Consider the following 14296-nt stretch of genomic DNA (forward strand, 5'->3'; position numbering starts at 1 on the left):
GCTGCGCGCTGGGCCGGACTCCAGCCTGCGTTGGGGACTGCAGTCGGGTCGCCGGGGAGTGCCGAGCCCGCCCTTCTTCCTGTTCCCAGGAGGCGGAAGACGGCTTCTTTCCCTTCGAAGCTTTTTTTCCTGTCCCTTGTGCCTTCTCTCGGTTCTCGCTCCACCCTCCACCTACTCTCCCCCAAATTTATTCTTCAACTTTGGGTGAACTTGGCCAGCATCCCGCGTCTCCGATAGGGTTGCCTAGTAACTGGTGCACACACACCAGCCTGCACCAGGCGGGGAGGTGGGGCGGGGGGAGTGAACTGGCCGCTCCCGGCCCTAGGAGCCCGCGGATTGGGCGCGCATTACCTCACATACCACCCCTACCCCTCACCCCGGTGCTCCGGCGATCCTGATACCGACTGGCCCCCAAACTCATCTCCATCCTCCCTCCCCTCCGCTCCTGGGCCCGGGGCTGACGTCAAGGGAAGGAGGTAGTGAGGTAATGAAGGAAGGAAAAGCATCTGCCCTGAGAGATTGGGTGGGGGGAATGGCCGCGCCTGGGGGACCTTCAGTCCCACAGGTGGAGGAGGGGAAGGAGTCTTGGCTCCCCACCCCGCAGTGGCGCCTCCGAAAGGCCTGGCGCGCTCATGAAATTGAGCCCGGTACTGGTCTGATTCTACTGCTCTGGGGAGGTAGGGCCGGAGCCCTTTCCACTTCTGTATGCCTGAGCTGTGCCTGCTTTGGACACTTTCTTTTGATTGGAAAATTCAGCATCTCTTATAGGATCTTGGATTTGAGATCACTTTTTTTTCTTTTTCCTCCTCTCCCTCCCCCCCCCCGCCCCCACCCCTCTCTTCACAGACAGAGATAGAAAGGTCACAACGCATCACCCTCCTTTTCTCCCTTCCTAGCTGGAACCCAGCTCTGTTCTTCAGCATTGCAGGCCCAGTGTTCTGCTCCAAGCCCAGCATCTCTGCCTCCCCTCTCTGAGTCAGGTCACTGGAATGGATGCAGAGTTCCCAACCATCCTCTATTGTGATCCTCCTCCCTTAGCAAAACGAGTGGAAGTGCCCTCCCCCTCCTTTTTGAGGAGCAGCTCCTGCCCATTGCCAGAGTGACCTTGCTATTGTTCTAGTAGCCTTAGGGGAGCAGTTGGAATGGCTCCCCATTGGCCTGTTCTTCTCTCCGTGATCCCTGCTTGGTGCCTCACCCCAGGTGGAGAGGAAGACTTTGATGCTGAGTGCTGTTTAGATGGGCCCGGATACCACCTGGGAGATGGGGGTTGAGAGGCCATTGGAGTCTGGGTCAGTGGTGACACACAGTTCACACACATTTCTTTCTTTTTTAAAAAAATTTATTGATTGAATTTAGAGACAGACAAAAACATCAATTTGTTTTTCCACTTATTTATGCATTCACTGGTTGATTCTTGTATGTGCCCTGACCAGTGATCAAACCAAAAACCTTGGTGCTTCGGGACAATTCTCCAACCAACTGAGCTACCAGGGCAGGGCCTTACTCACATTTCTTATTTCCTTTCTCTTAAGCATAAATCCACCTTGTGGGACACTAGGAAAGGGCCCATCAAGGGGACTGAGCTACCCGAGGGACTAAGCCACCCAGAAAGAAAAGGAGTCAGGGATAAAGTGATCACACTTGAATAGCAGTTCTCCAAACTGAGTCCCTAGGGGTGGATTTTGACTTAGGGCTAAATTTGTGATTACTATAGACATAGGAAAAGTCACTTGAATTGCATTTTATACATAAAATTTTCACATTTTTGAGACCCAGTTTGTAATTGGCCACTCTATAAAGCAATTTTGTCAGGTTCATCTTTGGGAAATATCTGTGTATCCCTTTTTTTCTTCCTACGTAATTACAACACTTTGCTTCTCATTTTTAAATGAATGTCACAAAAATACCATTTTCCCCCATTACAGAAAATTCCCTAAGCAGTAACATCTCCTAAAAAAGAATTTCTGACCCCAGTAGGAAAAGAGCTTGCTCCCTTGAAGTTTGTACTATCTGAGTCTTTGAGGCTCTATCCACCCTAAAGTCACTATTTTTCTAATCACTTTCAAAGATCAGGTACTTCAAGCTGAAGTACAAGTAATCATATACCCTGTTACAGTAGTTGTGTAAACAAGTATTTCACGGTGTCCTCAGTACCTCATCTCCATCCACCTATGTTGATCAAGGGACTCTCCAGGTACTGAAGTACTAAATCAGATGATAATTAGGTATCGTGAAAAGAAGCCTTCGAGGTTTAGCATTGCCTAATTGGTATTCAGTAAGCACTTAATAAATGTCAAGTAGTTATTGATAGTGTTTTTATTACTGCAACTGAGGCTGTACCTTCTAAGAGTTGGGTTCTTTTTTGGCTATTCTTGAAAGAGTTGAGGTCTTTCTCCTTGGGCTGTCACCAGCTGGGGAGCACTGTGTTTCCTTAGTGTGCCCTTTTCACAGAAACACCCTGGTGGTGCCTGGTGTAGCTTATCTTTCTTTTTCCTCAATTCTCTGGATGGATGGCTTGGGAAGAGAGAGCTGTACAGGCATCTTACATGTCACTTAAACAAATTGCTTTTAAAAAATTATCTGGAGTAATGATATCTGATATGTCAAGACTAACTACGGAGAAATGTCTATCAGTGTTTTATAAGCTTAATCAGACAAAATAAGCTGGATTTGTTTTGTCTAAATGAAAAAAAAAATGATCAGGTGCTTCCCCGGCAGTAATGATGAATGGGCAGGTGTAGGGTTATTTTAAAATTGGGTCTGTGCGTCGACATCACTGCAGTTATGTCATTTTTTTCTTTTCTACTCCTTAAAAAAGTCTGAAGGGGCATTTAAATGCCTTTGGGAACAGTGTGTGAAAAAGCATGGAAAATAGGACTAAACTTGAATCACTTAATAACTTAACTTTTGGATTTTTGAGATTCAGTGGTGCTTTTCTGTCCAACACTGGGACCGCCTGGGAAAGGCTTGTCCTATTTTGTTTGCTTCGTTGCACTTGACCCTTTGAGGCAGCCTGCCCAGCTTCTTCGCCACCCTTCTTCCCAAAGTTTTGTCTCCCCACTATCGGATTCAGTCTCCCTTCCCAGCATGAAGTAAAGGTAGTGGCACATATACGGCCATTAAATAAGCAGCAGCGCACAATGTGAATTTCTTTGAGGAAATTCTCAGAATTCTGTACTTTACAACAAGGGAAACATTGTAAGTTCTCTTCTCTCTCCCAGGTAAAACATACCTGAGGAGTTACAGCTATACACATTTGTGTGTAGGTGCAAACAGCAGTGAGTAGAAAATGCCCTCAATCAACTTATGGAAAGTGATTAGGAGATGGTTTCCCCTTCCTCCTTGCCCACTCCCCCAAGTTGAAGATGGGTAGAGTTTTGTCCAAAGGCCACGAAGGCTTATGAAACTAGATTTCAGCCCTTGGGGAAGCCAATGATCATAGCTGGGTGAAAGCGCGAGTCCCTGTAACATAGTAACTAGGATCTATTACTGCATGCTGACTCGGTACTGCTGGGCATTGTGCTAAGTGCTTCACTCAGTTCACTCATTTAATTCTTCTGATTATTTTATGAGGGTAGGTACTAGGGAGGAAATAGGCTTAGAGACTAGAAGTAACTTGCCCAGGGTCACATAGTGAGTGAGAATCAGAATCAGGATTTGATCCTCAGTGTCTCTGACTTCAAAGCCCATCTGAGCTCTGCATCACCGAGGGGTGCCAGGCCACTCCACCTGGAATATTCCCCTTATAAAGTCCATGCTTTTGCTAATAAATAGTAATAACAAGTGCTTATACACACTTACTTCATCCAGGCACCATTCTAAGCACTTTACAACTATTGACTTACCTAATCACATGAGAACTCTTTGAGTTATCCCTTTGAAATTATCACCCCCACTTCACAGAGGAAGAAACAGGCCCTGGGCGATGAATTTGCCCAGTGGGACACAGTAAGGGACAGAGCTGGTGTTCAAATTCAGGTAGGGAGGCTTCTGAATCCATGCTTCTACCCACTGCACCCGCCCTGCTGCCTCTAGTGATACGTAAGTGCCATTCCTGTTCCAAAGTGGCATCTGCCCTGGGTCTTGCTTGACTCTTGGGGGTCAAATGACCCTTTCACAGGCGTCGCCTAAGACCATCGGAAAATACATATATAATTACATATTGTTTTTGTGATTAATCACTATGCTTTAATTATGTTCAATTTGTAACAATGAAATTGGGGGTCATCACAACATGAGGAACTGTATTAAAGGGTTGCGGCATTAGGAAGGTTGAGAACCACTGCACTAGAGGAAGATCTTTATTTCCCACAATTGTGAAAGAAACCATTATCCACTAGTTTTACCCATAGCTTTCAATAGTAAGCACTTAGTGGACTGAGGACAATGCTTTCCCCTGGTGAGCATTATTGGAGCCAACTTGAACTCTCTCCTTAAGTCCTAACAAAGCAGCTCTGTCTTTCAAACTGCAGACTCCTCTAACTTCGCCTTTACCACAGGATGTGAACTGTTGGTGAAGTTCCATTTCAGACACCTAAGAAATCAGGGTAGAGACCTTCCTCCCCGTCCATCACCCAGGAGGAATGTCTGCTTCCAGGGTCACCCAGCTTTCTGCTTGCTCAGAGGCATGGTCTCAGGGAATGTTGGACCCCATGTTCCCCTGAGGGGACAGAATAGTAAAGTCCACCCACATTGAGTATAATATAATGTTCCCTGTGATTTCTATCTAGAGCAGTGGTTCTCAACCTTCCTAATGCCGCGACCCTCATGTTGTGGTGACCCCCAATTTCATTGTTACACATTGAACATAATTAAAGCATAGTGATTAATCACAAAAACAATATGTAATTATATATGTGCTTTCCAATGGTCTTAGGCGACCCCTGTGAAAGGGTCATTCGACCCCCAAAGGGGTCGCGACCCACAGGTTGAGAACGGCTGATCTAGAGCCTACAGCTAGCTGGACCTCCCTTGCCCATTCCCCTTGAGTCCTCTTCCACAAGCCTTGTCTGGTTGCTGACCTCCTTGGAACCCCAACCCTCTACTGTGCCCATTGCCCAGCTTGATTCTCACAGCTACTTTGAAAAGTTCTGTGTCCACTATTTCTTTCTATATTCTAGTTGTTTCTCTTTCATTTTATTCTTCTATGTGTCATTTGCCTATTCTTCGTTAGCAATTGTGCTACTAATATAAATGAGAATGTTTCCTTTTGCCCCTTAGCAATTTGGGAAGCAATCATTGATGATTTGACAATTTTTAATTGACTGTTAATGATTCACAAATGGTGAAGTTGACAATGGAGCCTTACCAGTAGATTGTCTTTCATAGGAGATAAATTTTCTTAGCAGCCATAGAGTTTTCTGGGGAATCCAGGTCAGTGAGAAGTTCACAACCCACCATTAGGTTAGTTTTATACTTAGACACAGATCAGAGGACAGTTTGTGCCCAATCAATGCTGTATCTTTTCACTGGTGTATCCAAGTACACTTTACATGGGGTGCAAATTTCACTTTAGACAACACTGGCATATGTTTCCCACATAGGTAGGCATGAAGGCAGAAAGTCTGGAATGGTTTCCAGGGTGGTTGGTTGGCAGTGTTATCAAAGCCAAGGGCTTGCATTGGATGTGTCTCCAGGGAGAGAGGAAAATCTAGTTTCAAATATTCCTTCAACTTTTGTGCTGACCAAGTGTTTATTAATAGAAGTTGAATCCCCAGTGGGTTTTTCTTTGGTTAACTGGTGAGCTTGAGAGAAATTACAATACCAAGAGATTGACTGTAAAATAATTATTCACCATGGCCTGCTGGGCAGAAATTTCTCAACTGGCAGCCTCCTAGGCGCCTCAGAGGGAAGAACTCAGGAAAAGGGCAGTGGGAAAGTCTGGTTCTTGAGCCTTCGTTATCAGGTACAGGTGAAACCACAGTGTGGGGCAGAGCGATGATAGCAAACGCTGGAAACATTAGCAATTCTGATCACAAATGCCAGTTATAGACGCCATTTTCTTATTTGGCTTTAAAAAATAACATCCTATGGGGAAATTCTTCTACCAAGATGCTACTTTTCAGAGAGGTTGGGAAGGCTGGGTGAAAAAAGTGAAGAGATTAAGGAGTACAAATTGACAAATTGGTAGTTACAGAATAGTCACAGGGATGTAAATTACAGCATAGGGAATATAGTCAATAATATTGTAATAACTATGTCTGGGGCTAGGTGGGTACTAGAAAGAAATACCACAGGAACCACTTTGTAAAGTATGATTGTCTAACCTCTATGCTGTATACCTGAAACTAATACAGAATAATATCAAATGTAAACTGTAATGGAGAAAAAAGATGCTACTTTGCCAACTAGCAAACATCTGGCAGAGGTAACTCCAATCTCAACCAGGTTCAGTGGTTCCATTCCCGTGGTGATAGGTACTTTTCTACCTTATTCTGTTGAATATAGTAAACACACTTAAAGATGAAAATGTACTTGAATTACACATGCATTTGAAGAGTGGAGGAGGTTCAGTCCAGATAATAGCTGAGGGTTTTCTTCTTCCTTTCTTTTTGTGCAGAGGTCGAGAACTCAGTAATACTGCAGTCCAGGCCAAAATAAACTCTATATGATCTACTACTGATTTCCTTTTAAGTTCCCCTTTTTGCTAGGACGGACTTCCTTTTATTTTTCTCCAGCTTGCATTAATCCCAGTTATAGAAGTTTTTTTCCTCTCCCTTTTGCCTCCAACTTCAAACATTTCTTTCATAGGAAACAAGTAACTTTAAAAAAAAGACCCACTTACAAAAATATAAAGGACAGCATGACTTTCAGAATATATTTTGGCAGCCTGCAATTTCAGAGTTCACTTCCGAACAGACAGAGTTAGACCGGGAGCTGAAATGCCTACGTGACCACTGTGGTCGCTCTGAGCCAAACCACCTGCTTATCTGATCTCCTCTGGGAATGAGGCGGTTGACACCTACAGTGGTTATTTAATAATTAGATGCACTATTTGTCAGAGGCTGTATATTCTTTGACCAGTGCTGCCTCTTTCTGTGGGTTTTCATAATGAGAGCTGGGTGTTGACCGATTGCCCAAAGAGATCGGAGCCTGAGCATGCCTGGGCCCAGTATTTTTAGCTCCAGTTCATATTTTGTCCTCTCCCCAGCAGCAGTTATTGTCATTGCTGTCGTTGACTTCCAGTTAAAGATTGTGCCAGCCAAGCCTACTGACTGAGCTGCTGGGGACTCCCAGCCAAGAGAAGGCAGGATGTGGTTGAAATTGTGCTGTGATCCCATCGCTGGCCTCAGGAAACCTATTAGTAGCTTGGGGGATTTTCTGAAAGTTCTTCTTCCCATCCCACCTTCTCTCCCCTTCTGAGGATTTGTAAGCTGGGCTATCAGGACCACTAAAATCAAGAAGTTGGGCTTCTACTGGCACACTGTCCTTGGTTAGCTCAAGAGGATGTGTTGGGCATCTTGCATCTTGTCACTTTCTGGAGATAAAATAGGTTATGATGCTTTCTTATGTATGTTTCTTTCACTTCCAACCTCTTGTCTATATTATTATTACATTATTATTACTATTATTTAAATGGCAATGAGAGGACAAGGCTCAGAGGCCAAATGATGTCTGAAGCTTTCAAAGGAGCTGGGCAGGGTGGGGGTAGGGACATCAGGAAAGTCAGCACTAGGCACTTCTCTGAGCCCAGGTCCTCCTCTGATAAATGGGAATAATTATAATTATAATTATAATTATAACTACCACATACCAGTAAAACTGTTGTGAAGAATATTCGAGATGTATGGAAGTGCTGTGCAAAATTTGTTGGGTTAGAAAAATTAAAATATTTTTGTTTGCTTTAATTTTTTTATTAAATTTATTGGGGTGACATTGGTTAATATGATCATATAGAAACCCATACCTGAAACCTGTATGATCATGAAATTAAAATATTTTATCTGTGTAGGCCTCCAAGAGCCATTATTAGAGCTTTACAGCATCTCTGCAAAGTTAGATCAATTGAGATTGATATTCCCATTTGACAGATAAGAAAACTGAGGTGCAAAGAACTGAATTGATTTGCTCCATATTCTAAAACTTACAGAGTAACACTGTCCAACAGAAACATAATGCAAGTCAATGCATAATTTGAAATTTGTTAGTAGCCAAATAAAAAAAAACTGTGAAATTAATTTTGAAATATTCTATATAACTCAATATAGTAAAATCTTATTTCAACATGTGGCACTAGCCATATTTCAAGTGCTCAATAATCACATGTGACTAGTGACTACCATATTGGACAGGGCAATATATTTATTAAGCACCAATTAGGAAGATACCTATATGTAAGACATACCTTGTATTTGAGGTATTGGGGGCCAAGAAAATGTCCTTAAAATATTTTCTCATTGGGGTACTTCCATACAGAGACCCTTAGGAATCTATTGGATTTTAATTCTGTGAGAAAATTCCTAAACAATATTCGGGACTCATTAACCCATATGTGTAAACTTCTGTCATTCATCTTATTTCTCAGCCCTCTTAGAAATTAGGACTTTCTTAGTTTTACGCAGGGATGAAATCATTTTAGAAAGATCACACGTCCCTATAGGGCCTAGGAAAATTGTCAGCTGGAGCTGAGTGATTCAACTGGTGAACAATTTTTTAAAAATTAGTGACAAATATATAGAGCTGCCTGGGGAATACAATGCCTGTTGGCTGAGATTAATGGCAAGATTAATAAATGGATTGCTTGATGAAAAGGCGCAGGAGAACAAAAACCAGTAGAGATTGTGGAGGAGGCTGCTTATTAATGAACTGTCAACCCAAAGAAAGTTCAAGAAACTCTCCCGTGTTTAAATGTAGCAGGCTGGCACTTCTAATAAAAATTGGGGTCCTTCAGGAATTAATTACACTGGCCTTACAGCAAGAATTCATGGAATTGAGAAACGTAGTGGCACAGACCAGCACCGGCCGCTGCTGCAAACCGGGAAGCTGCAGGAGAAACTAATCATTTTTTTCTCATTGATATGTAGGATATTGTAGTAGCATAATAGCCAGTCAGACATGGGGATGAATGATGGGGTCCAGACATACACTGACTAATGAAACTACACATACTTTGAGATTGAAGTCACTTCTCATTTCATATGTAAAATTCACTTCTGGACTCTGATTTCCTCCTTATCCTGTGTTATCTTCAAAATAATTTTCAGAGTGATTATATGAGAGGCAGATGTACTCTACCTTGATTTATCAAGCTGTGCCAAGAGAGAGCACAGTATTCATTTATTCCGAGTTGCTGTAATTTCCCAGTTTGGTTGGCCTGACTAAACCTTCTCATAATTAAACTGGTGTTGCCCCGGCCCGATGGATGAAGGCAACCCAAAGGAATGCCATGACAAGACGGAGATTGTCCAGAATTTGCAATCTGATATCGCACATTAGATATTGAAAGCTTCTTACCCTTTGTTCACAGTCTGCCGTGAAGGTGGAGCGAAAATGTCCTGTAATGTCTGTAATGTGTTTAGACCAAGGGCTTCCAAACAAACCATTCATCTCTTGGGTTTCACATTTCATAATTAACCATTTCAGTTCAGGACTAAATTCATTCTTAATAGAGCTTGGATATTTTAGGAGATGCCTGATGATTGATTCATCTTCTAGTTTTCTAGGAATGAGATAAATAGAAAATGAAAGAATGAATGAAAATTAAAAAACCTGTCATAAAGATGCTTAAAAGAGTCGAACATGCAGGATACTTTGGGGTGTTATTTCAGGGCATGGCTGTGATAGCTCTTCTATAATGCATTTAGAATAATGTTTAAAAACACATGTAATAGAGATGTTTCTAACAGTTGTATGTGCAAAGTAAAAGGGAGAGAACAATTTTTGATTGGTTTACACGATAATGTATTTCTCCTTTGGGGTCTTAATGTAAGTGATCAGCCATTGTTTTCCCTCATCCAGCTTTATAAAACTGGGTTGGAGGCTTTTAGAAAAAAAGCTCCATTTAACTTGTACCAGGATTAAAAATTTTATAGAAAATGATTCCTTTCGTGGTGCGTAGTTCATCCTCTTTCTCTTCCTCGTCACGTCCTTGAGTTTGAGACCATCCATCACCCATCACTCTGACGTTTTAGGCCCTCATAATCCACATGATACTTATCCTTTTGATTAAAACAACTTAATGGCCTTTTCACGAATAATTAATCTGCTGTCTTTTTACTTTCAGCTCCAGGCTTTTAACTTTAATGTTGAGTTATCCAGCCTGTGTTGCCTTTCAAAGTTTTACTCCCTTTAGCCTCTTCCCTTCCAAGGTTTAATACCTCTTTAGAAACTTCAACATTCACTCTATACTAAGGTTTTTTTTAAAGGCTTCTAAATTACTCTCACATCCTTGTTGCTGTGTGAAGTGAATAACTGTGCAAAAGATCAGTGGGGTGAAATGAAAATTATTTCAGACTTGTGGTCTGTCATTCTGGAAAACATGGAGGCTTCCACTGTAAAGGGGAGTCAAAGCTCCATTGCTGTTTCAAGAGACAATGGCACATTTATTTTTAGTTTTTGTAACTATGCGTTTCTAACTCTGGATGTTTTTCTAACAGTGACAATTTATACCAGATGACCTCCCAGCTTGAATGCATGACCTGGAATCAGATGAACTTGGGAGCCACACTAAAGGGGTAAGGTTTTCTCTATTCCTTAAACAGAAACTTATACCTATTTGAACCATTTTAAAGATGCTAATAAGTTATGAAAAGAGTACATTTTTAGAAGAATAGGCAAGGCTCTTTGTACAATCAAGGTGTTTTCTTCCACCCCCAGTTGGTGGGTTGTGTTCAAGTATTACATTTTCAGGCATAGACATAGGGGATATTTTTGTCTGGAACAAGGGCGTTGAGAATATTTGGAGAACTTAATATGGCCTTTCCTTTTGAATATTTTAGAGTTCTTTGAAGTTGTGTCCATTCAACCTCATTTAATGTTTATGTTTTGCTAGTGGTATCACAGATGTTAACTACTACTCTATCTTATCAAAAAATGCTTTGTGTTTGCAAAGTTCAGGATCTAAATTTATATTTGAGAGATGATGATTTGGACAATCCAGACTCAAAGTTCTCAAACCTGGTTGCTTTCAGTTTTCTAGCAAGTCTGAGTTGATAGGCAATTGGATATGACACTCATCAAGCTCCTGTGGTATATCAGGTAATCTTTTAGGTCACCTCATCTAATCTTCCTAACAACAGTATGAGGCCTACTATTGTTACCCTGTTTTCCAAAGAAGTAAATCAAGCTCAGGTTCCCAAGTTCACTTTGTCTGAAGTGATAGAGCTGAGATTCCACGCCCAGATCTGATTCCAAAAGCCCAGGTTCTTCCCAGCCTCCCTGTGGGGCCTTTCACCCCACCCTCAGCTCCAGTGGGACTGGGGACTTAGTTCAGTACTCTGGACTAGACAGCTAGCTTCACATCTCTGTGTATTTAGTGACTTCTCATCGGATTCTGGGTTCTGGGAGGCTTTTAGAGCCATGCATGCTCCATTCCCCACCCCCCGCCTCTTCTTCTCTTCTAGAGTTGCTGCTGGGAGCTCCAGCTCAGTGAAATGGACAGAAGGGCAGAGCAAGTGAGTGGAAAATGCGATGATGGCAAATGCATAGGCCTTGTTGATGGTGCTGGGGGCGATGCAGGAGTTAGGACTGACACTGGGTAATCAGGGTAGCTATCCTTGCACTGGCATGGGAAAAATCTCTCTCCCTTTCTGCGTCCTCTTATTTATCGAGAACATGTTGTGGATGAAAATGGAGGTGGTGACATTTCTCATCAACATACTCCTGGAAAACAATTTTTAGAATGATGCAGTAGGAACCCTTCTCATTTCCTCCTGAATGTTTCATAAAATACTAGATTCATGGCATTACATATATTCCTGTTAGATCAATCAAATCTTTCGGTCATACTTCACTTGCATTCTCTCCACTTATCTTTAAATCTCTAAGGGAGAACTTAATTTTTACCCCAAGTCTATGACCAGACTTTCTGCAAAGAATTTTTCATTCCCAACATCTGTGTCTTCCCCAGTCCTGTAGCCTGCACCCTGGGAAATTTCTATAACTATATCTTTTGATTTCATTTTCTCTGCTTGAACACCTGAACTGGCCTCCCTCTCCTCATCCTCTTTTGGGCTCAGTAATATATTTTTTTGGATAACCCTTCAATAATCAGCAGAGTTGTTTTTCATCAACTGTTAGATGCTTCTCTCTACTTTCACCCCCAATTTTTCTTTTTTATTCAAATCTCCATTTCCTTTTCTGGATCCCAAAATAAGAAACTTCCTGTTGATTTGACACTTTTCTCTCCCTACCTGCATCCAAGAGACTGCTGACAATTTCAGCATTCCATCCTCTGCCTACTTTCAACTGTCTTATATTTCTTGGCTTCTTGGTCTCACTCTTTCTTTCTGGATCTCTTCCTTTTCTTCACTCAGAATTCATTAACTCCACAAACTAAATGCCAAGAATAGAAAGAACTTAATTGTGAAGTGTGTATGTTACCGTTTTAAAAAAATATCTGTATGTTGAGTATGTAAGTTTGCTTGTTTTGTTTGTTTTTTGCTTAGTTATAAAATTTATAAATAAGGAATCTTGTCATCTATTTGAGTCTGGGTCTTTCCATAGTTGAGATAATTCTGATATCTTTGAAGGTCTTTAGACATGTGATATTAGTCACTTGCTGGAGAGTCAGAAGCTATATTGTAACAATGAAGCACACAATGTGAATAATTTGTTTTTATCAATTCTGCATAAGAAAAAGAAAACACTTAGCAGAACTTTTTTCATTGGTTTGGTGCTTATATGCTGAAAAAGGATTTCTGAAATCCGAATGTATTTCTAGAATACTAACTTCAGAGAGCTGTCTCACAAGGATCAAATGGCCCCAATAGATAGTCCTACAGAAGAGCCAACTCTTTGGAGAGTACAAAAGGTATACAAGTGTCTAATTGATGAACATCTCTCACACTGGATTTGTCCTTTCCGAACACAATGTAAATTAATTGATGTCTGCTTGCATTTGTGAATTGAGCATTTATCTAAGGATGGATGTCAACATTGTGGGACCTTGTGTCAATGGCTTTACATATGTTTGCTCTTTTGATTGCATGACAATCCTAGGTTTATGGTTACGTCCACCTTTCAGGTGAGGAGGCTGGAGAGATTAAGCCACCTAACCAAGTCCACAGATGGAGTAAGTGGCAGGGCCATGTTGGAACCCACCTCTGTCTGACTCCAGATTCTGGGCCCTAGATTAGAATTTCTTGAGCTTTTTTTTTTTTTTTCTTAAGCTTTTTATATTGTGACCACAGTAGAATTACCTTTTACACTGAGATCCAATATATACATGAGTGTGAGTGCACACACACACTCACACATGCCACACAGATTTTCACAAATCAGTACTCACCCTTACACCATGCTGTGCATGCTGATATTTTTATAATACTGATATTTTCTACTTTATTCCATATCATTTTTTGAAATGCTGGTGGTGATGTATAGATTGATTTTAAAGCCACTGATGTGTCATGGCCCACAGGTTGCCCCTCTTTTAACTCTTAAAGAGAATGACTTCTTAGCTCTTTCCTCCAAGCCCATGAATATCCCAGAACTGGACTCAACTGAATCTGTTATTCCAGTAGAAAGTTTGGCTTTTTTCTGGGGGGAAGGGGGGTGGGAGGGGGAGGAGACATAATCTGGGTAGGGGTCATTATTTTCTGTGATACCAAATTTACTTTCTTTGGTCATGGTATGCAAACACTGTTAATATGGAAAATACATTTGAGAAGAGATATTTCATAAAGAAAAATAAAGAGAAATAATCATCTGTTGCTTTAATTCATAACTAGTGTCTTGACACTATTTGAAATCAGTGGTAAGAAAAACCAGGGTGACATGGTAGATATACGACAGGAAGACTGGAGGTTTGACTCATGTTTTGGAGAAGAAAGATAGAATTCCCACATGGCTCATAAAAATGAGGCATTATCAATTTTTTATTAAAAGATCATGTACTTCAGGCTAACCCCCACTAAATATTTGTTCATGTCTTCTTTCCTTGAAAATGTTACTTTTATACAAAAAAGAATAGGCTTGTTTCCTCATGTCCTAACAAGTCCACGGAGGCGTCTTTCATTAGACATCAGGGAGCAGCGATGTTCTAATGGGCGGGGCTGGGATTTGAGGGAGAGCGTGGGGAAGATGAGATGAAAACATGACAGAATGGGGAAGGGAGGATATTCTTGCCACTGATTTA

The 14296-nt window shown here is 41.5% G+C and overlaps 1 protein-coding gene across 1 annotated transcript in view; it reads left to right on the plus strand.

Moving 5' to 3' along the window:
• WT1 (Wilms tumor 1) overlaps nt 1-14296 on the plus strand; it is a 52012-nt gene that overhangs the window by 8894 nt on the left and 28822 nt on the right. Inside the window, exons 6-7 of the mRNA XM_006753985.1 lie at nt 10596-10673; nt 11562-11612. Coding sequence (XP_006754048.1) covers nt 10596-10673; nt 11562-11612 — 129 coding nt within the window. The remainder of the gene's footprint in view (nt 1-10595; nt 10674-11561; nt 11613-14296) is intronic.

This window comes from Myotis davidii, unplaced genomic scaffold (genome assembly GCF_000327345.1).
Source record: "Myotis davidii unplaced genomic scaffold, ASM32734v1 scaffold330, whole genome shotgun sequence".
NCBI classification, from domain to species: domain Eukaryota; kingdom Metazoa; phylum Chordata; class Mammalia; order Chiroptera; family Vespertilionidae; genus Myotis; species Myotis davidii.